Below are 14463 nucleotides of genomic sequence, written 5' to 3'. Positions count from 1 at the left end.
TGATTCTGGGGCCTGCCAATGAGGAAACGGGTCGGGTTAAAAAACGTTGCCAGTGATCTTGTATCCTTTTTATTGTTTTATATTCGTATTGATGAGATGTTTCCATTTTGAAGAGCAGACATTTCATGATCCATGAAGTTAACTTATGATGCCTGGTTCTGTTTTTTGCATGTTAATCAGGCAGTTCTAAACTTTTAATTTTCTACATATTCTAGTGTGGATTTTCAGGCCACATTGTATTTGTGGTTTAGAATTTTTTATGAATTATAGTTTTTTAAAATTTTAATGAAAACCCGAAATATAATTTTTTAACATTTTTATATAGAATAAATGATTTTTTAAAAAATTTACATGTAATTTTTTCTTAAAAAAATTCTTTTCACTAACACAAGAAAAACATTAGTAAAAATAAGCAAAATGCAATGTCACTAAAATCTTCATTGACGTTTGCTTATGAAGGTAAGTAAAGGAAGTGGTATTGATATTTTTACTCATGTTTTTGCTATATGCCAATAGAAGTTGACTTTTACTGATGTGAAAGACTGAATGACACTATTTTCAACACATCAGTAAATAACTGTTTGTTTCTTTATAGTATAAAAATGTAGAAAACTTTTAACTTAATAACAAGACAACGTTTGGAGGCTAAACAACTAGATTTAGGACACTGCATTATACCTCATTTTGCCTGCCTGATTGTGGTCCAAGATGCTACCTTTCCGACAAGAGGCATTTTGGTTTTTGAATCAATTGAAACTTCAATGGACTAATTCTACAGGGGAAGTGTTTTTTGGCTTTGCTCGAGTGGTGGGATTAATCTGTCTACTCACTCAAATTTTATACTAAGAAATTGTGTATATTTGTTTATAATATCAGGCTTCTTGTAATATTATGAGAAGCTAACCTCTGAATGTCTTTTTATCTCGGGGGTGGTAGCTCATTGAGCGGTAAAGATGGTTTGGCTCTTCTAAGAACTCAGGTTCGAGCTTTGGAGTGGTCACTATCACATTCCAGTGTGCTTTGCTTTTGGACTGTAAAAAGTTTCGAATAATGTTCTGTAAAAACCCAAGAGGGCGAGCATAGGAAGGGGGGGCGAGGGCGAGCATAGGAAGGGGGGGCAATGTTCTTTCTTAGGGGCGGTTGAATAAACCACTCTCCTTTAAAAAAAATAAAAGCATTTGAATGCGTTGTGACAAGTAATGACTAGTGCCTAATGGTGGCAATAGGGTGGTGGTAAGTTCTTGGTACCTAGCAAACAAGTTCAATAAATGCACACCAACATAGGAAGAGAAACAATAATCAGACAAATTACATCATTAAATCAAAGTGAAAATGACATAGTAGGCTATCCAATCATGCAATTTGGAAGCAATTTGATTTTGATATGGTAATGTATTTCTTAGTATCGTAAATGTTAGTTGAGGCCGGTGGCGGGCAAGGAATGATTCAAATACTAGCGGAGCTAGAAATTTTGGTTGGTAGGAGCACTAATTCAATAACTTTAGTAATAAGGCACCTATATATACAAACAATGAAATATATCAATTTATTAACATAAAAACAAGTAAACATTGTGAGGATGGTGTAGGCAATATGGTTAGTCACTGGATTCGAACCTTGAGATTGTGTTATGATTCTCTGAGCTACAAACTCCACCTTGTCTCCATTTAATCTATTCTTTAGACTCACCCCCAAATGTAATTGAAAACGAAGAGGGGAAGATTTCACAAGACTCTACTTAGTGATGCATTGATTATTCATGTAATGCTTAAAATGTTTAATCTTGTATTGAAGATTGTGAGAGATCTTCAATGGCTTATAAAGGGGGGGTCATTAATAAGATGATTGTCTTAATTTCTAACCTTTTTGGGACTGAAACCGAAACTGCTAGGGGATGGGTTGGGATCTGCCGAACCAGGAGCCCGAGCTTGGGAGTGGGTCAGGTTGTTTGTCATTGTGGTTGGTCATTCATTCACTTTGTCAACGTAGGTTACCTCAAGAAATAGCAATAGAGCTTTTCAAGTCATTTGTAATCTATGATCTAATCTGACAACATCTTGCTTTTAACATAAGACTTGCTAAAAGTAAAGTGTAGAAAAAAGAATCGATTATACTTGAAATTCTTCAAGGAACTAAATAGAGTACCCATTTTGCACAAACCAGTAGCGTAGCGGAGCTATCTGTGGGCTGGTGTGGGCCATTGCCCATGCCAACCAACACGAGTCTTTGAAAGTTTTTATTAGGAAGTGTTGAATCTGGATCCAGACTCACATTAATGCCTCATAGCACCAAATCCACTCAGGTAAATAAAATTTTCTGACTCCACCACTGATACACACAATCCAACCTATTTTAGTAGAGGAACGAGGCAATTTATGTTGTTGAGGAAAAATGGTGGGCAAGGTGGTTCAAATTTGAGATGTCACAACTTTGGTATCAAAATATCCAATGATTTGTATTCTTCAATGTGTTTGATAATAAAAAATGAAAGTTTTCATTTTTGTACGGATTATCCGTGTGTTAACAAACCCAAAAAAGATTGTAGTGCATCCCAAACTCGATTCAATGAACTGTTTCCCTGTTTTGGTAGTTGGCTCGTCGATATGCATCACTTCTGCCTTTTCGATTACACACAAGCTAAGTCGAGCTCGAGTTAGGTTAAATTAACTTCAACCCGACTCAAGGTTGATAGAACAAGCATGAGCTTGACTCACATGCCTCTTTTATTTTAAGTTGCTTAACTCATTAACTCGTTTAGTTGCAACTAATTTAACTATTTTTTCATTAATCAAGTCAAGTTTAAACGAGTGAGCTCTTATAACTCGAACTCCACTTATTTAACATTTCGAATTTAATTTAGAACTCGAGTTCGACTCGTTTATAAACGAGTCGAGTTCGAATCGACACGAGTGAGTTCGCGCTCGAGCAGCCTTTACTCGTTGTGCACCCTACTTCCCGTCTTCCTCGGTGCTTCTTCGTTAGTAGCGCCGGCCACCGGTGAAACGTAAAACCTCTCTCTCTCTCTCTCTCTCTTTTTTCCGGCACCTTCTTTGTCTCATTTCGCCGATATTCTGCAGCCATCTTCCTCTGCCACGGTCGAGCAAGCGGGACAGGTTCAGGGTCTTCTTCTTATCAAGATTTTGCTCAACAGCGGCAAAGGTAAATATCTCTCTCTCTCTCGTTTCTCTGGTGCTCTCGCTTTCTAATCACGCCCTCTCTCTCTGATCTTCTTCCTCTTAGAGGGTCACAGAAGCAGCGTCCAAGGTAAACCCCTCGTCCCCTCCCTCTTTACCTTGTTTTTTTCAGCAGCGTCCAAGAAAACCTCTCATTTCCAGCAACTTTTTTCGGTGGAGGCAGGAGGCTTTTTCATTTCTCACCGATGCTTCTATCCGTGCATCATGGACACTTACATTTTCTCCAACTTGTTTTCTGAAGATGAGAACCACTCGCTTAGACGACATGCCTATTATCTCCAGATCGTATAGCTGCAAAAACCAGGCAGAAAATTTGCAAATAAGTTTATGATTCCAGACACCGAACTTAGATACTGACAGAAAGGATTAAGTTTTTTTTTTTTTTTTTGCTGTTTTGATAGGTCATGGTGATTGTTCTCCAGATTGAGAATGTAATCTGCCCTTTTCTGTCCAATACGGTAATACCCTGTACAAAGGAGAGCAATACTTGTACGGAGAATCTAGGAGCTTAGTTTCTTTTTTTGGTTTTACGAAGTTTTATCTTCAATCCCATTAGCTCCTTTCTGTAATTGGAAAAGGCAGGAGACAGGATTAATCTCAGAAAACCAAAAACATAGTTATGCATATAAACCGGCAAGCAGTGAGGCGTATTGTTTTTGCACCATCAATTTGTGCCAAGGCAGAGCGTGGACAGGAAAATGATCCTCCATTTGCAAGCCTATGGGGGATGAACATGCTTTATATACCTGAAAGTGTTATGGAACTATTAAACGAACAGTCCTTTCTCTCTTCTCATCTCATAGTAGGTTTATCCCTTGATCTTATAGGCTTCAAGTTTCCTCTCATCTTCATTTCTATATGAAAACAATTCCCTCAGTCAATTTATGAATCTCCATTTATGTTTAACTAGAGATGCCATATGGACGGATGCAGCCATTTGATGGTTGTGTTCTGTTTTTTTGCTTGTTACTTTTTGCTAAAGTAGCCTATTTGAATATGAAGGTACTGCCATCTTGACTCTCAATTTATCGTTTTTGAAGTATTAAATTTTTTATATCAGCTTTTTTACTGGGTTATAAAGCCATCAAACCTGTCGCATATAAGTCGCTAGGCTCACTAGGTGATGGCCACCAACAGTTTTTTTTCTGCCAGAAAAATTCTTCAGGTGTAACAAACAAAGTAAACTTTTTCTTCCTCTCCAGCAAACATGCCTTGGATTTGGAAAATGTGTAATTTTTTCTTGTTGTACAATCGTCCTGGATTTTTCCTTTCTAGAACTTTCATTCAGGAAGAAAATTTGTAGGCCATCAAACTTTAAAATGGATTGTTACATCCCAAGTGGGGAAGTGACTTGAGAAAAGTCTGATGTTCAAGGATATGAGAAAGATTGATGGCTATATATACTGTACCTCTTATTATCTTTGTCTTGATTTATGCATGTTTGCTTGTGAATTGAAGTATACTAGGGGTTGGATTGGGATGCATCAGTCCACATACTCAGTTCTACTTTCAGCTAGGCCAAGCAAGATATCACCAATGATCTAAGCCATAACATTTTCTAGAACATTTATCACTAAATCTTTTGGTTATTCTGTTTTCATGATGATGGAGAAGGGCACAAGAAAATTAAGGAATTTCATGTCTTGGAGAATGTTTTATGGACATCAAAAGCAAACTAACTCCTATCTTATGGACATCAAAACCAGACTAATGACTTCTATCTATCGTATCGCTGGTTCATCAGATTGTGGCATTCCCTGCAAGTCCTTTTGGTGGCTGAAGGTGAAAAGAAGAGATGTCAACTCTCAAAGAAATCTTGACAAGAAGGCCTGTTGCAGCAACCATTCGGTTAACAGTGCCCGCTGGTGGAGCTCGACCCGCTCCACCAGTTGGGCCAGCACTTGGTCAATATCGGCTCAATCTAATGGCCTTCTGTAAAGACTTCAATGCTCGGACTCAAAAATACAAGCCTGATACTCCAATGGCTGTGACAATTACTGCCTTCAAGGATAACACATTCGAGTTCACAGTCAAGTCTCCATCTGTGACATGGTACCTTAAGAAAGCTGCTGGCATAGAATCTGGTAGTAGTCGGCCTGGTCACATCAAGGCCAGTACCCTCACTCTGAAGCACATCTATGAAATTGCCAAAATTAAGCAATCTGACCCTTATTGCCAATATATGCCCCTAGAGTCTATCTGTAAATCCATTATTGGGACTGCAAGGACCATGGGGATTGAGGTTCAGAAGGAACTGGACTGACTTTTTCCTGAGCTTCTGTTACCTGGAAAACCCATTTTAAGAAAAGAATCTGGTAACTTTGCATAAGTAATGCCTCGGAAATGTCTGTTGGTGAAAACCACACCACTCTACTATTGTTTCATGTTTTGTAAGTTCTTTTATGCTTCTCCCTTTTTGTCTTCTGTCCGTATGTTTGGTTTAGATTGGATCAAATGGTGCTTGGACATCTCGTGTTAACATATGTATGTCTCTACGCACCTAAGTCACAAGGGTACGTGTGATCTGCCCAAAGGCCTGTCTTTGTTTGTGGGGTTGGCGACACGTACGTGGGTACAGTTACGCACAACTGTATTTTAAAACTTAAAAATTTATATTTTCAACTTATTAATTTTAATCTTTTCCTTCTTTCTTATTTCCCTTCCACCTAGATTCTATATTTTCCTGTCATTTTTCTTTAATTTTGAGAAATTTTGTGGATTATATATACCCTGTCGTACCATCTTACCCAGCTTTTCTAGTGTCCGTGTGACTTAGTTAAACACCCAAGCTGAGAAGGTCTTCCTTTGATATTTCGTGTCTATTTTTTTTTAACAGCTGTTTTTTAGTATGTTGCAATACCCAAGCTTCTGGCTGCTGTATGTTTATAAAGGGAGAAAGAAGTGAAAATTTTCCGCTTTTCTAAACCTTGCAACAATTAGACTATTCGCTCTAGCTTGCAGATATTAATATTATAATTTTGTTGTGAAAATCCAATTGTTTGAGGTGGTGGTTCTAAAGAAACCACGGATGCATAACGCAACACCAAGCTACAGGTATTCCAGATGAAATATCTTCTGACATGATTCAATGACGAATTCATATTTCTAATTCGTACAAGTAGGTTTAGATGATATATCTCGTCTTTGGGGAAAGAGGATCAACTGTATTTCATTGTATTGGTCTGGAATTTCTTGTTTGACTTGCATTATCTCATGACCAGTTGACATTGCAATGGTACACAATTAATCACTTCCATCAGTTGATGCCATGTTTCAGTTTTCATAAAAAAAAATGCTACAGTGTTTGGATGGACCATTCCTTTTAATTGGAATTAGTTCTACTTTTTAAAAGATGCATGCTTCAAAGTTTGGATAAGAAATGATTTTTCAAGATGGTGTTGAATTTATGGTCTTCTAAATGGAGTTGCAGTAACAATCTGTTTAGAAACAGTGCCTAAATGTTTTACCATACTCAGCCTCTGTACATGAGCATTCCCCTTTAGTTCAGCTAATACATGTAGCTGATTGCCCAGTGTTACACAGCGTATACAATGAGTTAGGCAACCACATGAATCCGACCTCCTTCCCTCATGAACTTGTTGCTAGGAAAATCCTAAGGGCTTTGTATGGCTTGTTTTAGGTGTCTCCGAGTACCACCTTTACTGCACTTTAACTTGTACATTGATGAGGTTTACCACCCTCTACCACAACCTGTTGCACCAACCCTCTTGGAGGCAACAAATTTCAAAATTCTTTTATTTTAGTACTTCATTAATAATTGGAGCCGGATAAAAACAATTATCGTTCTTAACTCCATTCATTTGGTTTGAATCGGAAGTATCTAAAATTCCAATAGATGAGGAGTCATAAGGCTTAGATCCTCGACGATTTATGCACTATGTTGCAGGTTTGTAGAGGATTAGGGATGTCAATTAGTCGGATTCAAATTGAATGTATTCTTTTTCATATCCATTTATTTTGATGTTCACATATTTGGATTTGAATTTGATTTCATAAAGAAATATTGATATCATGTTTGAATTTAAATCCAAATTCACAATTTGAACTGATCTAAATTCAATTTTTAGATTAACATCCGAATATGAATCTGATTTATAAACTGAATCCAAACAGCATTACAATATGTTAAGATACAACCTTCAAAGTATATGAAATTGGATTTAAGATATTTATTTTTAATTATATCTCATCTAAATCTAAATCCGTCTGAATACTTACATCCAAGTTCGAATGTGAATCTGATTGGATGTCATATCTTAAATCCGAATCTCATCAGATTTCGTAAGCCCATATCAGACTTTTCTTTTAGATCCAATTTTTTCTATATTCAATTCTTTTATGCGGCCTACGTCGATTCATTGACCTAGGCATCTCCTAGAGGAGGAGATAGCCAGATAGGTAAGGGAGTTGGTTAGAGAAAGAAGCTTTGAATTGGAATAAGATCCAAATGCAATTCTAGTTGGGGCCGAGTCTCGTGAGGTGAACGTCACTTGAGCTTGACCTCATGACAATCCTTCGTGCTAATGGCGTGTTCTGCTCTTTGCCAGGTTCTCTCCCTCTCGTTTATGAAACTAACCATGGCCTCGATGGAGTGTTGTTTGTGAAGGTTATCGTTTGTTTGGGAAGGTTATCGTTTGTTTGGGCAGACGGTTCTGCCGGCCATTGTTCAATCGGTAGCAGTTGTGCCCGTAATTGTTTGACGAAATGCTTGAGAAAAATGACCCACTGAATGAATCTTTCCTTTTGTGAGGGCGCGCGCGAGAGAATTCGAGTGTAAATTCAACATTCTTGTGTCATGTTGCTGGTGTTGAAGCAGTAGGAGTCAACTGAAGTATCTTTTGTTTTTGTTCTCTTGGAATCCTGCCTTTGCACACTCTCACAAACTCTCTCCCTCCCTCTCTCTCAGTGGTGACAGCGTAAGGGGGCATTGGGAGTGAGGAGAAGAAAAAATGGATGGTGTTCCTCGGCCACTGCGAATCCTGGCAACGACGGCTGCCGTGTTCGTTGGTGGGGTGTTCACCCTCTCCCTGTCCTCGTCTCTTGCCATTCGTGCACTTCAATCTGTTTCTGACGCCAAGAAGGTAAAGTCGATTGCCTGACGTCTTCTCTCTCTTGACACCTCAACACTGTTTCTTTATTTCTTCTGCCGGCACAGAGAAAGATTGCTACGAGATGTGAGGCCTGCAATGGAAGCGGCTTCTACCCATGTAAACTGTGCAAAGGAAAATCTACCATTGAATGGTCGCCTCTGTTTGATCCAGTGGTCATAAATCCATGCCTTTGTCCAACGTGTGAAGGCAACAAGTAAGGCAAATTCTGCAATTTTTTGTTTCACCATGATAATGGTTTTTTCTCCAGAACAATGTGGTTCAGATATTACAGTAATGTTGCAATTTTGCTGGCTTCAGGGTGCAAAGATGTCTGAACTGTCTTGGCAAGGGTTATGCCTGATGATGGGTCCCTTTCCTTTTTGATGTTCTCCTTTCTCTTTTCTGATCCTTCTATCTTGTGAGGAATGAACGTGGGTATTGCAGATCTATGTCCTGATTGATACAGTGCATTTGATGAACTTGGCATTGGATATTGTGTCGCCAGCGATGTAGGAAAAGAATCCTGTAAATTGTTCGTTCCAATCTGTGAATTGTTCACAATGGCTCCTGTGGACGTCACCAGGTTGATGGGGTTATCTGTACTTGGCCCTAAGGCTGAAGTTTCCACTGATTGGTAGGAGCAACTTGTGGATGCTGTGAAAATTGATGGGAATGTATGAAAAAGTATGTTTACTAACTTCTTAACATCTCATATTTCATGGATGAAAATCCCCTTTTAGCTTGAGTTTAGCTTGCATGAAATAGTTTCCTATTGGATCCGATTTCCGTGATTTTTTTTTTTTATAAAAAAAAATTTCTCTTGAGTTGGAAGACCTTCGCCACCTCTATAACCGAGGTATAAAACCCCTCCGTTCCTATCATACTTCGGCTCTTATATTTCCAATGATGTCACCCTGCGAACAAAACTTCCAGTTAAATGTTTACTTCAAGCCCTTATTTGGTATTTTTTTTAGAAAACGTAGCTATCACTAACAAAAATGTAGATGGTGGTTTCTTTTCTGAATTACAGTGAAAAAGTCAGCTCAAAAGTGAAATAATTTCCCAAAAAAAAAGGATCCTCTACCCTTTTGCCGGTTAGGCGTGCCATTTTCCGGTGTATCGCTCTTTAGAACACTTAAATGCTTCTGTATTAGTAAGTTATTCTATCATTTTTCTTAATGTTTTACGATATGTTCTTGCCTATCCTAATTTAGATCTCTGCCTGGTTACCTTGGTTTATACTTTTCTAGCTCTGCCACTTGCTTAAGGAACAATCCAAAGAAAAATAAAATAAAATAAAGCAGATCTTGCAAACAGAACCGGCAGACAAAAAGGTGATAGATGAGAACCTTCAAATTCGAATGAAATCCCTTACTTTTTAAAGCTTATCAAGTGTATGCTTGCTGATGTGTTATGTTCTTCCATCCATTCATACTGTGGCGAATGCCAGGAAGATAAGCTCGGATTTTCCAAGTTATAACGAAATCAAAATGAAGTTGGGGCTAACCTTTTCATGTCAAACCAATTTTGAGTGACGTTGTAACTGGATTAACTACCATTTGAAAATTTGAGTAATATAAAAAAAAAAATCAACTGCTTCACACCAGACATTGATGCAACTCTAAACCTTAAGAAAGGTCAAAGGATGTTGGGTTGAACATACTCCTCCCCCTTAACGAGAAGTAAAAAAATTAATTTGATGAAATTTGTGCATTAGTTTTCATTATTTTTTTATTAAAAATTTGACTTAAAATCAGAAAACAAACCAGTTGCTATAAGGGCTTTAGCAGTTGTTTATGTTCTTTTAGCGATGGATTTTAATTCTTTTACGCATATGCCAATATCATGCATTTTAGTCAAACCTCTAAAATTTGTGTTCAAAAATATTTCAAACAATTAACATCCCGAAATATATTCATATAACTAATTTAATACAATTCAAATTATTTTTGTAAAAAACTTGATTTTTTTACAACCAAAATTCCGATGTTATTGGAATAATTCATTTTTGTTATCATTAGAAAAACAGTATTAAAGACAATAGTGACTATGTTTCTCATCAAGTCACTCTTTAAGATCATATCTTCAATGTTCGATAGTAAAAGGAAAATTTAATAATTAAATTTTAATGGTCTGATTTATATCCCTTACATATGCCCTCTGGGCTGTATATATATATATATAAAACAAAATTTACTTAAAAAAATAGTGACCTGATACTGTTCCACCTGATCAAGGATATTAAAGAGATGACTATTAGACACCTTTACAAAAGCATCCATATTTTGTTCTGAAATCAACTAGAATCCGAAGAATGGACCTAGCGTGAGGCCCCTTCATCTCAAGAGATGGACGGTCCTCCACAACCACCACTGCAGTAAGACGCCCAATCATGGCGGCCTAATACTTTTCATTATCTAGCTAGTGTAGCCGTAGTGTGAAGTTTAATATTTCAGAATTCAGATTACTCATGCCAAAAGCTTATGCTTCTTTTACCTTTATACTTTCCCTCCCATTGCAATTCCATGAGTCGTCTGCCTCACATTCCTTTGTTAATGGAGTTCCCTTCTCTCTAATACTGGTTTTTCTTAGGGCTAGGCGTCCAGGAACTAGGCCTTGTGATAACAAACAACGGCAGCTGCTACCATGGAGCAGGAGAACCCGCCTCCTCCGGCGACTGGCCGGCAACAAGTCGGTCAAGTCCCCTACAAGCAGGAAGGGCTGCTGCTGCGGCCTTCGCGGCCGACGAACGCTCTCGTCTGGTGCTTCGCCATCTTCTGCTCTGCCTTCAGCCTCCTGCTCATACTCACCGGCGTCATCACCCTTATCGTCTTCCTCGCCGTGAAGCCCAGACACCCATCTTTCGATATTGCAAATGCGAGCCTCAGCAGCATCTACATCGACTCGCCGGGCTTCCTCAATGGGGAGCTCTTCATCCTCGCCAATTTCACGAACCCAAATCAGAGAATCAACATGGGGTTTGAGTATTTGAACATCGAGCTCCTCTTCCATGGCACGCTGATCGCTGCCCGGGCCATCAAGCCTTTTGGGCAGAGGAGCGGGGAGTCGAGGCTGCAGACGATACAGATGGTGTCGAGAGGGGTCCCTCTGCCATCGATGCTCTTGTTGGAACTTCAGCGACAGGTGAGGAACAACAGAATTCAGTATGAGATCAGGGGAAACTTCAAAACCAGAGCAGGGTTTGGGTTGAGCCACATCACGTACTGGATCACTAGACAGTGCTTCGTTGAGCTCACAAGCCCACCTAATGGAGTCTTAGTCGGTCGTATCTGCACAATGAACTAATGGAAATCCTTATCTTTTTCTCTTCTTTTTTCTCATTCCCTCTTCTGTGCCTGGGAATGCAGGATTGCAGGGTATTTGTTTTCGTAAACAAAAGCTATAAATGGCACTCAATGCTGTAAAGCCAAAATTCGTTGGTTGTAAGAACAACAAAAAGATCAAGCGAAAGAACAAGTTGTTCATGGCGTGAAATCCACATACATCATTCTGTTACAGTTGAAATTTATGATACCAAATGTATTTTACAGCACATTGAAATGAAGAAGAATAATGGCAGGATCCTGTATTTTTCAGCACATTTCTACTCAATAACTATTTCTACTCAATAGCTGTTAAAAGACCAGAAAGACTGCATTTGCAATCATAAATATAATGCGCATATGTATAGTAGAGAGTTTGTTGGAAGAAAAGAGAAGCAACACACATGACCCGTTATTAGAAGAACATACAAGAGAGAAAACATCAATAAGAAAAACATGACTTCATATGAAAAAAATTTTTAATTTTGTTAATAGAGACTAATTTAAAGAACTTACGACACGCTAAAAATAGTCGAGTGTTGAATTCATTAGTCCAGATACAACCAAATCTGTGTGTCATTTGGATCAGTGTCTCGGACTCGATTCAGGAGCCGAATCGGTGACCGACTCAGCTGGGTTGATTGAAAACATCAAAAAATAAATAAAATGTCATTTACTGGAAAAATGTAACTAGAACAATAAATTTTTTAAAAAATAAATAAAATGTTATTTACTTGAAACGACAGCTAGTGATTCGGTCACTGATTGAAATAATGTGATTTGCTAAAAAAAAAGAGAGAGAGAGAGTTTTTTGAATTTTACGATTCGATGAAATCAGGAAATTTTGAAAGACGAAAAAAAGCTTCTGGGCCTTTTTTTTTTTTTTTTCATTGACGCGACCACAATATCAATCAAGGCAAGTCTCAGGCGGCCCCTCCGTCTCCCTGACACGTTGCCCCGACCTCCTCCCGTCTGCCCCTGCCTGACACCTCCACAGAGACGGACGAGACCGCCTTGGCACCTTCAATGCTGTAAAAAATGGCAACGGCCACCACCCGGAAGAAAATAACTGAATCTAATTGAGTAACACAAAAAACAAAAAAGCCACTCCACTCATTTCGCATTTCGTCTTGGCTCTTCCACCAAAACCATAAAAAACGGCGTCGAACCACTCATTTCGTCTTTGCTCTTGAACTACAGGGATTTTGATCTTTGCTCTTGAACTAGAGGGATTTTGAAGAAGTGGAAACTCTATAATTCTTTTCAAATTTTCCCAAAGCGTTTTCCATGGTCAACTTCACTAAGCAGTTGGCTAACAGGTTGGGACCTAGCAGTGAGTTAAGAACATTGTAGAGGGAAGCTTTTATGGCTGTAAGTCGTCTATGGTTTTGCATCTTTAAGTTGTTCTATTGTTTGTTGAGAAGATGGCCTTTGGAATCAAAGGTGCCATTTAGTAGAAAGTTAGTAGACCATGCTTCTTCAAGCAGAAAACTATAGTTGTCTTCAAAGTAGCTCCAAATGGATTTGGCCGTTCACTATTCATTAGACCAAAATGGGTAGTTCGGAAATTAGTTGGTTGTGCCTTCTCGTGGTTACTATATTGTTTCTTACGAATTATTGTGTTTGGGATTGTAAAAACTGAGCTGTAGATGTCTTGCCTTGTAGGTCTCATGCAAACGTTTTGCGTGGATTGATTTTAACACGAGGGCATTGTAAGCCACCAGCAGGGTTAACCTTAAAAGAAAGAAGCTATCATTTTTTGGATGCAATTGTTTTGATGCTTGCTGCTGTTTTGAATTATTTCCATCAGTTCATATCTGATACCACCACTCTTTGTTCTTTTTGATGCTAGGGCATGTGGACATGTTTGATTTATCCAATTCTACGACAGATATTTGTGATTTGAGTTGTCACTGATCAAATGGATCAGGACCCACATCAAATGCGTATCAATGAGGTCTCTTCTCAATCTTCTCATGTCAAACCTTGATGATCAGATGGTGCTTGCTTGTTAAGTTTATTTGATAGAGAGCTATGTCAAAAGAAAATTTTCAAGTCCCCATGGAACAATAGTCTCTTGCAAAGCAAGCCATGAATTGTTGATACTCCTAAGAGCACATGGTACCACCTACAATAATTGCCAGATACACATTCAGTGCCCTTATTTCCTTAAGCCTCTATCAACAACAACTTGGCTCCTCACTTAGAGTTTCCTTAGGAATTTGTATGGTTAAAAGCATATCTAGGCACCGGCAGCAGCCCAGGAATGTAAATTGAGATGCCTGGGAGGCTCGAACCAAAAATATTATTGTAAAGTTTATCTTTGCTGTTTTATGTTTTGTTGTGTTCTATCTTATAATGCGTTGATTATGATGGAGTCTCAAAATACTTTCTTGCCCATTTCCTTATTTATGTTTTCCCCTTTTTGCTGACCAACAAGACAGCCTGGATCATGCCTAGGTGCAAATAGGCCATATTGTGGGTTCTATCGCTCAATTAGTTCAACTATCTTTCCAGCATAGTTCTGAAGAGCTCGCCAAATGGCGAAACTAAATGCATAGAAGATCTGTCATAAATTCAAAAAACTTCATGAAGTGAGTTTTTTGGAGGGTCTTCTTAAGTGCTTTAATATTTATTCATGACAATCAAATGCTTATGGTAATCACCTTAGAAGGTTAAGTTTGTCCCCAACATTTCATGGAACCGACAATGCATCAATCCAAGTTGTCCTTTTATGCATTATACCAATGAAGCTAAAATGACAAGCATATATTTTGAATAAAGAAATTATAGTATCATATCATGCATATACTGAGATGAATTGGTATGGGAAAG

General features: G+C 38.3%; 3 protein-coding genes across 5 annotated transcripts; all 3 read left to right on the top strand.

Annotated features, from left to right (window-relative positions):
* The first annotated feature begins 2889 nt into the window (after positions 1-2889).
* LOC116246806 (54S ribosomal protein L19, mitochondrial-like) lies at positions 2890-5618 on the top strand. Its single transcript, XM_031618674.2, has 3 exons — positions 2890-3004; positions 3078-3159; positions 4939-5618. The coding sequence occupies exon 3, from the start codon at positions 4990-4992 to the stop codon at positions 5455-5457; it is 468 nt and encodes a 155-aa protein (XP_031474534.1). The 5' UTR covers positions 2890-3004; positions 3078-3159; positions 4939-4989; the 3' UTR covers positions 5458-5618.
* A 1935-nt stretch (positions 5619-7553) lies between these two features.
* Positions 7554-8764, top strand: LOC116246807 (uncharacterized). 2 transcript variants are annotated; one of them, XM_031618675.2, is made up of 4 exons: positions 7554-7762; positions 8122-8296; positions 8371-8519; positions 8624-8764. In XM_031618675.2, the coding sequence occupies exons 2-4, from the start codon at positions 8165-8167 to the stop codon at positions 8664-8666; spliced, it is 324 nt and encodes a 107-aa protein (XP_031474535.1). In that variant the 5' UTR covers positions 7554-7762; positions 8122-8164; the 3' UTR covers positions 8667-8764. The 2 variants fall into 2 exon arrangements, with proteins under 2 accessions (XP_031474535.1, XP_031474536.1); XM_031618676.2 differs by lacking the exon at positions 7554-7762 and adding an exon at positions 7771-8030.
* A 120-nt stretch (positions 8765-8884) lies between these two features.
* On the top strand, positions 8885-11905 carry LOC116248501 (uncharacterized). 2 transcript variants are annotated; one of them, XM_031621330.2, is made up of 2 exons: positions 8885-8989; positions 10898-11905. In XM_031621330.2, exon 2 carries the CDS (start codon positions 10952-10954, stop codon positions 11609-11611), a length of 660 nt encoding a protein of 219 aa, XP_031477190.1. In that variant the 5' UTR covers positions 8885-8989; positions 10898-10951; the 3' UTR covers positions 11612-11905. The 2 variants fall into 2 exon arrangements, with proteins under 2 accessions (XP_031477190.1, XP_049932057.1); XM_050076100.1 differs by lacking the exon at positions 8885-8989 and adding an exon at positions 10615-10682.
* The last annotated feature ends 2558 nt before the right edge of the window (positions 11906-14463 follow it).

The sequence above is a fragment of the Nymphaea colorata genome, chromosome 2 (genome assembly GCF_008831285.2).
Source record: "Nymphaea colorata isolate Beijing-Zhang1983 chromosome 2, ASM883128v2, whole genome shotgun sequence".
NCBI lineage: Eukaryota > Viridiplantae > Streptophyta > Magnoliopsida > Nymphaeales > Nymphaeaceae > Nymphaea > Nymphaea colorata.
This window is presented reverse-complemented; position numbering and strand designations above follow the sequence as displayed.